This window comes from Amphiura filiformis, chromosome 3 (genome assembly GCF_039555335.1).
Source record: "Amphiura filiformis chromosome 3, Afil_fr2py, whole genome shotgun sequence".
In the NCBI taxonomy this organism is placed as follows: Eukaryota; Metazoa; Echinodermata; class Ophiuroidea; order Amphilepidida; family Amphiuridae; genus Amphiura; species Amphiura filiformis.
This window is the reverse complement of record NC_092630.1, coordinates 14,863,223-14,873,226: the sequence shown is the minus strand read 5'-3', so window position 1 is coordinate 14,873,226 and position 10,004 is coordinate 14,863,223. Positions and strand designations below refer to the sequence as shown.

Genomic DNA, 10,004 nt, shown 5'->3' with positions numbered 1-10,004 from the left:
GCAATGCACAGACACCTGTTTACAGTAAAGGGCATTGCATCTTTGGGAAATCCCCAAATTATAATAGTGTCAAAAGACGCGCCGCCTGATTTTTTGATACAAAAGGCGACTGATCGTGGGCGAGCGTAGTCCGGAAATAAGGAACTGTGAGACCTAAATGTATCTGTGTTTTGAATAACACAGTCACGAAAGCGTCTTATATCTAAAGATCGCAAGAACTAAATCTAACGTTAATATCTTTCATATCAATTTGAAACAGTACGACTAAGATGATGGCAAATTGGAGCGACAAACCCATAGCGGCTGAACTGGCTCGACAACTCGGAGTAATGCGACTTAGCAAAATTGTGAAACGAAAACAGCCAATATCGCTCAGCCTACTGGGAGCCATTTTTGAAAGACAAGCAGAGAGTGGGGAGAAACAAGCAGTTGGTGATACATTGTCAAATATCATGCGAACAGTACAGGGGTTTCCTGATATTTTCATCATACAAAAATTGTCCAGAGGCGATCATCAAGAAATTTCTCTCACCCTCGTTGATCATGCTAATTCCGACGGTCTCTTTGTACTCAACGGTGTCCTGAAATTAAAAGACATTCTCAAACAGAAAGGAAGTCTGAAGATCAAGCAGTTATCTACTTTCTTCAATCAGCAAAGTGATATGGAGGAACGGAAGATTTTTGGACGAAATCCTGCCGCTCTAACGCAAACGATCCAGACTCTTCCTTCCATTTTTAGGATCTGTGGAGATTTCGTCTCGATCAAAGTTGAACAGCCTTCTTCAGCATGTGCAGTGCCTCCCAAGAAAGCTCATCCTTCCGTTAGTTGCAATGACGTACCACCAGTATCATACGCCTCAGCTGTATCATCAGCACGCACTATTAAAGATGATGAAGATTCCTGCGCTCGCAGAACAGGAATTGCAAAGATAAGCGGTCATCTTGCTCAAGTCGGAACTTCAACAATCTCGGAACTGTTTTATCTGCTGGATACTCATGGGACTGTAGGAGAACGTCAAGCAATTGGCAAGAATCCTGAAATGCTTCATGCAACTTTAACAAGATTGCCAAATATTTTCGCTGTAAGTGGTCAATTGGTGGATCTTATGCTTCAAGCAACTCGTGTTCATGGTCTGGATAAAATTTACAGATTTGTAAAAGCAAAAGAATCTTGTGAACTTATCCAAATTGCTGGCTTCATTGGACTGCAGGGAACACTGGAGGAGAGGAATGCAGTTGGGAAAAATCCTCAGACTTTGAAGTTTACACTTGTGAAATTTCCCAACATCTTTTCCTTCAATGGAGAACGTGTGTCTGTCAAATGCGAACGTCCACAAAATGCGGACTTCAATAGGCAACCTTTAACCGTGGCGAATGAGTTTGGAGGAATCTATCCGTCTTCTTTGCCACCAAAATTTCGCATCAACAATCGCTCCAGGAACGAGAGTATTGGCGTTGACTCGGGTTACGAAGGCAGCGTATTTTTAGATCAACCAAGTTGCCTAAAGTCGGACCAATCAAGTTCTTTGGACCAATCAGATCGTGAGGAAGACCACCAAGACGTGAACCAACCAAACGAGATTATAACAACATCTATTCCCACCAGTATTCAAACATCTAGCAGCTCCATGGACATGATGGACAGACAGCCTAGCTTCACCATGATTGATGTTGCTAACAACAATGACTCCAGCTTCAACAATTTTAAACAAGAATGCCTTGACACGTGCAATGAATTCGACAGACCTTTCATTGGCTTAACTTTGTCTGAAGATCAGAAATGGCTAGCTATATCAAGTTGCGCTGACAATGTCTACTTGTTGGATCTCGAAACCTGCTCGATCGATGCATCTGGGGACCACACCAGAGGTGTTTGTAATGTTGTGAAGGAAGTCCTTCAAAGCTGCAATATTTTAAAGGTAAGTTTTTAAAATTTTACTTTCTTTACTTTCCTATTTTCTCACCTCCATGCATAATCTTCCTTTTGTTCCCTGCTTGTCCACCTCCTCTCCTTCCACTGCTTCTCCATATAGGCCTACGCTCTCCTCTCAACTTCTTCCTCTCCTCTTCAACTTCTTCCTGCTTCCTCCCCTGTTCCCTGTTTCGAATCGTCGTCATCGCTATGATCGTCATAATGACGTTTTATTTGTCATCATCATTACCATTGTCTATTCTCTTCCTATACCCCTCCAATCCATCGCCGTTCCTTAACATGCACCCATGATCATCGCTCACATCCAACAACATCCTCTTTCATCTTAGTTGTCATCATAGTCGTCGTCGTTGTCGCCGTCGTCCTCCTCCTCCATCCTCCTACCTTCTACTCAATCCTCCTATCCTACCTTCTACTCCATCATCATCATTGTCATCATCGATCCTCCTTCACCATCACCCATCATCACATATCATGGATCATATAAAACGTAGGAAATGCTAGCACATTGGTAACTTCTCCGAGTACAGGTATCCCATCTATTGTTGTACTCTTAGAACAAAAAAGGTGCCTAAAGGGTTCTAAAGTGTCCTCCTGGGAGAACCCTCACACTTGTAACCTCAAAGGTTCTTGAAATTACAAAAACCTTTAGAGAACCATTAACACGTTCTGGCTGTTCTGCAGCATCTTTAGAAAACCAAAACAGTTCATTAGAGTGACCAGAGAACCAAAAAAGTTCATCAGAGTGACCAAAGATACTTTTGCGGTTCTAGGTCATTTGAACATGTTGAAGAACCATCAAGGGTTCTTCTGAATTGACTTATAAAAGCTTACTAGATGGGCCCACATGTGCATGGGAGAAAAATATTGCATGTCAGGTTGATTTGCTCATTTTTAAGACACAATAACTTATCTACAATATTTCTTTCTTCATCTCAACAGATTGTGTACGACTGTCGCTTAGTGGCATCAGCACTTCATGACCGTTACGGATTCAAACTATCATCTGTTTTTGACACTATGGTAAGAAAGCTTGATGATTTACGTATCCAATGTATATAATGTAAAAATTTATTTGAATTTAAGTTTGTTTTTAACAATAACATGTTCAAAGTTCACCCTAGAATAATTTCAATTTATTCACGCAATATTTAATATTTAAAACGTATTGGCCTATGATATCAACTCATACTGTATATGTATCTTAATGTGAAAGAGAGTGAACTTTATGCACTCCAGTGAACATGGTGAACATCACTCCAAAAGTCATGTGAGCTTCTATAAATTTATTTCCGAAACCAACACATTTTGTTTTGGTTTTGTGTTTGTCATTTTGATTTTGTATTTTAATTGTTATAGGCTATACCGTATTATTACTAGTATTAGACTATTTGCCCGCATCTTTAACAAGTATGTTCTTAAATTATATCTTTTCAGACAGCGCATGAACTCTTGACATGTAACGAAACCACATCAGTGGCTGAACTGTGCAGCAAATATACAGGAGTGACACCCCCGGGTCAATGGTGTGCCTCAATTGGGGGCTTGTATGGCTGGAAAGTTACGGAGTCACCAGGGGAACACACCTCAGATATTGGATTGGCTGCCACTGCTCGAGTGCTGGTCCCGCATCTCTACCGACGAATGATTGGGTAAGAAAAAAATGAAAACCTGGTGAAATATATATTAAGGAGGGGTGACATTCATGATCCCGATGATATAAAAAAGCTATACTAATATATAGCTTCAGGATCAAGGACTAAAAAGGTACCCGCGGTACCCGTAAGGAAGATGCTCGAAAAGATGATATTAGACGAGGTATTGTTGGTCGGAGCAGCTAAAAAAAAAAATCGATTTTCATTATCTAAATCAATATATTATTGAAAAAGAACACTTTGAAGCTTTGCAAAAATTCATTCTACAAATCATATACTTTGAAGACTTGCTTCATGTATTGTTATTAATGAGTTATGTATAGCGTAGGCCTACGATTTACAAAAGTGTTGTTGTTGCAGTCCTCTTACAACATAACTCAAGAACCACAGGACCTACAAAAGTATATCTGTGAATTGAATTGAATTCTTACACTCGCTATGAAATGATCAATGCAATTTTAGCAAAAGCTATTATAGGCCTACTATTCGCAAGATGCTGTGAACTATTAATCGCAACAGTTTATAATAGTTCTAACCTTAATTAAACTCGGAGACAAGTTTCTCCATGGAAATAGTAGTATTTCCATGGTTTCTCTAAATTTGCAGAAATGTTTTCACGAGTTTGAAGTTTTCAAAGAACTACCGGCGGCGCGGAATTAAGGGGGTACTACACCCCTCGATACATTTGTGTCTATTTTGGCATTTTTCTCAAAAACTAAAAACACAGTGGTAACAAAAGTTATGTATATTATAGGGGCAAGGAATCCAATTACTACACTGGAAATTTAGTGACCCAAGACAAGCGGTTTGTTATTTATGATACAAAATAAGGTACCGCTAGGATGTACCTCGTTTTATATCATATATACTGAACCGCTTGTCTTGAGTCACTGAAATTTCAGTGTAGTAATTGGATTCCTTGCCCCAATAATATACATAACTTTTGTTACCAGTGTGTTATTATTTTTTTGAGAAAAATGCAAAAATAGTCACAAATTTACCACAGGGTGTAGTACCCCTTAAATGAACTGTCGAATATAACATTAAACATAAATAAGCCTTCAATATTATTAAAAACAGGAAGTCACAAAATAATATGAAGCATGACACACTGAAGGTGAAAAGTTATAGGCCTATTATAGTATATTTTTATACAAATGCATGCAGGCTACGAACTTCCGATATTAAATATCGACTTTTCTGTACACATATCCCCATTTCCTTCATGTAGGATGTTTAATAAAACACTTGATTTATATAATTCGATTTTCTTTTTCTTGCAGGCGGTTTTCTGACGAATCGCGATTGAATGAAGTTTTGCGTCTCTGTGAGCAGATAATGCAGACATGCTATCATTGAAAAATTGGAGGATATCTAACCACGGGGTTCTAAGTTAATATAAGACTGACTGGAGATACATAAGGTGTCATGCATTTAGCAATAATTGTATAATACATGCCATACATGCAGTACTGTGTCCGGCGCAAAAAAAGAATACAGTCAAAAGAAAAAATATAAAAACAGTATTAAAGGAACCATTTCTGTACTATAATGAACGCTATATCGTCGGATATCGTGATCGGTGCGTTATACTTCTTATCTCATTTGATCATCTATCAAAAGTTACTAAAGACATTTTATGAAAAAGAGCTTTTTAAATTAGTTCCATTTTATCCTACCAGTTGTTTATTAAAAGTGGTATGCACGTACAGGCCTACTATACTTTGAAATCAGGGTTCTTTGCTGTCCTCTATAAAGCCCTCAAGAAAAAAAAGCAAGAACCCCCGAAAATGAACTTTTACAGAACTTTTTTATGTCTAAAAATTGTTCTTTATTAAGTTGTACTATACAGCACATCTCAAGAATAGTGCTTGAAAAGGGGTACTAACACCCCTGCCCAATTGTGTGCCTATTTTTGCATTTTTCTCAAAAATTATAGCGCATTGGTGACAAGTAAGATATGTATATTATAGGGGCAAGGACTACAACTACTGCACTGGAAATTGTATTTCAACACAGACAACAGTTGTGGAGTTAGGCTAGCTTCAGACTCCGTATTGTACGTACAATATTGTATGTACAATACTTTTCGTGACGTCAAAAAGTATTACACGTGCAATAAATATACGTGCCACGACGAGTTGAATCAGATTAAATAACGCGCTATAACCCTGACGGTTCATTGTTTGCTAAATCCAAGCGAGGTCACCAGAAAATCTATGCAAGAGAAATTTCTACTGCTGCTGATGAAAAATCCTAGAGTGCGTTTGGAGGTTTTTTCTGCACTTTACCAGTAGCCCTAATAAATTCATAAAACAATAAAAATCAAATAAAGATTTAGGGCAAATGTTTTTACTCACTGCTCATCTGATCCACTTTCCCAGGAAACTAAATACCGATACTCCTTAGTTTTTCCCTGAGTTTCCAGACATAATTATGAGTAAACATCAAATTTAATGTTTACAAAACAATCAAATATATATACATTCTTTTGCATTTTGTTGATATCAATAATGTAGGCCTACAAACATTAAAAAAGGGGGCCTAAGAGTATGTCTATTTTTAATCATATACTAATTCCGCCATGCCCAAACATATCTTATTATGAAATCGTGTAATGGAACCCAAATTCCATCAAAAAAAAAAAAAAATTTGTTATCAAATACACTAGGCCTATACATTGTATTATAGGAATTTAATAGATGGTTCATTTTAATAAATAAATAGATTAACACGGGTAATGGATAAGAAATATTTGGCAATACCGGATTTACCAGAGAGCCAGTGGATAAAGAAATTAATTAAAATTAAAACAAATTAAATGAGAAAATGAAAGCAAGGACATTTGGCGAAGTATTGTTTTAGAATTCGAAGGAGTTCTAAATGTTATCCTGGCCCCAGGACACTGATTAATGTAAATTCGACCCATAGTTATTTTATCTACTTTTGCCAGCATTCAACCTGTTCAATGTGATTTATGCCTATTTTAATAAAATTCCGAAATCTGACGTATCAACGTTGTATCGTGCACGAATTATGATTCGAGACTATTTCATTTGACACGGTTGTATGGATTTCAGAAGATCGGTCCTATAATAGATATCGATTAGAGAATTACAGCAAGAGGCTTTGAGGATGCCGTAATCCTCTTGACCATCAACCAATCAGAGAGACATATTTCAGAAATATATTCGTAGGCTTGAAACTCTTTCAACTCTGAAATATATATTTCAAGTAATCTCGTTTCACACTTTGGCTTGCAATAAAGCCACGAAGGGCGGTAATGTTAATATACGATTTCAGTCAAATATTGGTGCAAATATACGATTTCGGTCAACTATTTGGCTATCCTTTGCCCAAAATTATGAAATGTTTATTAGTAACAACAACTCTTAGGACGGTTTTCGAGTAATTTTAGCGAAATAATGAGGTTAAATAAAAGAAAACCCACTTACAATTTTGGACGCTTAACTGTGGTGTTCTAGGGAATTAAAATATCACAATTAACATGTTTAATTCAAAATCGTTGTCCTACAAGCACATGTTCAGATTGTGTGAACATTACAAATACAAACAATAAGGTTGAAAAATAAATAGCCATTTAAAAATGATTTTAAAAGATCGTCTATTTTGTAGCTTTATGACACTGAATAGGCCAAATATCTGCCTCTGACGAAAAAAAATGTTTTTCATGCTGATTTGTTTTTGTAACAAGTACCGTATGTCATTTCAAAAAAAAAAAAAAAAAGGCGGATATTACTTTTTTTAAACTCAACGCATTACTATTAATACGCCTATAATTAATGAATGAAAAAGTATAGAAGGCGTTGCATCCGGTTCTGATGAGGGGGAGGGGCACAAGCCGTTTTCGGCAGTTTTCCTATGGGATTTTCTAATATTTCTGATCAATATGGGGGGGGGGGCTTCCGTGCCCCTAACGCTACGATTACTGCATTAACACGTTTATGGATGTATTGTGATGATCATAACTATAGGCCTATCATAACATGCCTCAACGATATCAATATGTAAAAAGGTGTTGCAAATTCATAACACAGCGTGTTATAATGTAACGAATACTATGCCAAAACTTTAAAAAAAATCAGAACCAGAATAAATACAAAGGCCTACAAATAATACTTTTAAACTTTCTAAATCAATATATGACTAAATATCAGTATAAATGAATCTCTAAATCAATTAATCAATGGCAGTTATCAATAAATAAATAAATAAATAAATAAATAAATAAATAAATAAATAAATAGGCCTAAATAGATAAATCTATAAATAAATAAATAAGATCTGAATGTGCCATTTATATTATTATTACAATTTTAATATTATTAATATTAGTATTAATACGACGTATTATTAATTTTAAAAAGGTGCCCATTGATTATATAATAATTCAAGTACAGTTGAATCATGGTAGGTATTATGATACCTACCATGGTTGAATACAAGAAGACATTAAAAGATGTTCATCATTCCGTGCACTCACTAAATTTAGAACTCTTAGAAATTTGGCAACTCCGTATCAATTAAGCAACCTATGATTGTAGCAAAATATATATTTTCCCGGTACATACTATTTATTGCACGTGTAATACTTTTTGACGTCACGAAAAGTATTGTACATACAATATTGTACGTACAATACGGAGTCTGAAGCGCGCTTACAGTCAAAAATGAGGGAAACCCAATATTTGATCAATAAATCAATAACTACTTGCCTTGAGTTGCTGAATTTTTAGTGCAGTACTGCAGTTGTAGTCCTTGCCCCTATAATATATAGGCCTACATATCTTACTTGTCACCAATGTGCTATAATTTTTGAGAAAATGCAAAAATAGGCACAAAATTGGCCAGGGGTGTAGTACCCCCTTAAGCTATTTCATTAAACAGGCGCTAATTAGATTTAGAACAATATTACTGTGATCGTTTTTGGTTTTTATGCAAATATGCAAACTAGAAATTGGAGAAACCGCTAATGTAAAAAGAAATACCGGTATCGATCATGTCATTTTGTATATAGCTATAACTTATTATTATAAACTGTATTTTAGTTAGACTATGCCATAGTCGAATTTTATTAAAGATATGTTATTATTAGTCATGATGAACCCATTTCGTTGAACTCAAAATTATACTGATGTTTATTAAAATTAAAGTATTCAATAGTAAAATGGTCATAAAGAGTTAAAAATATCAGATGATTAGTGACAATAAAAGTAATTGAATGCAACATTATCTTGCATAATTATAATGGCTCACTTTAATACTGAACAATTCTGATTTTGGAATCTCAGTTTTGGGAAGCTAACAAACAGACTGGGAGTGCGGTGACTCAAAAGATCAGATACAGATGTGAAAATCTATCAGTTGCACACAAATCAATATAAATTATTTTATGCTTAAATGTAATAGCCAGAGTATGCAAAATGGGCAAGTGGACTACGGAGAAGTCTATATTTTAGTATGAAGTTGTTAATGTCCGTTTCACGTGATGCCAATACACACTGGTCGACTTTAAGGGAACTGGAATTTTTGAGCGTTTCGACAGCATTTTTTGTAGGACATGAGAGCACATCAGAATTATCGAATCGCATTATGAATACGAAGAATGTTTTTCTGAAATCAAATAATTTTCATTTTATGAAATTCACGATATAGGCCTAATACAAATTTTATGACAAATTATTAAAATTTGATATTTTTTCACATTTGGAGATATAACAGTCCTCGAAGTAAATTTTATAAATATAATGATATAGTCTTAAAGTGTATGTAGCTGGGAGGAACAGCCGACGATCAATTGAAAATTTTGACCTTTCATATTGAAGATATGGATTTTTTCCCAAAAAAGACCCAATTTTTTTTTGGTGTTTTGGGGAAAAAATCCATATCTTCAATACGAAAGGTCAACATTTTCAATTGATCGTCGGCTTTTCATCCCACCTACATACACTTTAGGTAGAAATCATCAGATTTATAAAGTTTACTTCGAGTACTGTTAAATATCAAAAATATCAATTTTAATGATTTGCCATAAAATGTGTATTAGGGCCTACATTGCGAATTTCAAAAATAAAAATTATTTGATATCAGAAGGCTATTCTTCGTATTCAGAATGCAATTCGATAAGTCTGATGTGCTCAGTCTAATGTCCCACAATAAATACTGTCCAAACGTTCATACCCCATCCCTTAATGATACAAAACAGGTTTATACCTACATGACCTACTTCTAACCCTGTCTTTATTTGTTGGTACTTTACTACATACACACCAACAAGCACAAAACGTTTTTCTGCCTCCGCAGGAGGTAGTTTGCTTTGAAATTTACACCTAAAATGCCGCACATTGCGCGGCATGTAGGCCGATTGTACAAATTTATATTCTGACAAGTACTCT

The 10,004-nt window shown here is 35.6% G+C and overlaps 1 protein-coding gene across 1 annotated transcript; it reads left to right on the top strand.

Annotated features, from left to right (window-relative positions):
- On the top strand, window positions 1-6,023 carry LOC140148095 (uncharacterized). Its single transcript, XM_072169949.1, has 4 exons — window positions 1-1,919; window positions 2,876-2,956; window positions 3,371-3,585; window positions 4,872-6,023. The coding sequence occupies exons 1-4, from the start codon at window positions 270-272 to the stop codon at window positions 4,945-4,947; spliced, it is 2,022 nt and encodes a 673-aa protein (XP_072026050.1). The 5' UTR covers window positions 1-269; the 3' UTR covers window positions 4,948-6,023.
- Window positions 6,024-10,004: the final 3,981 nt, after the last annotated feature.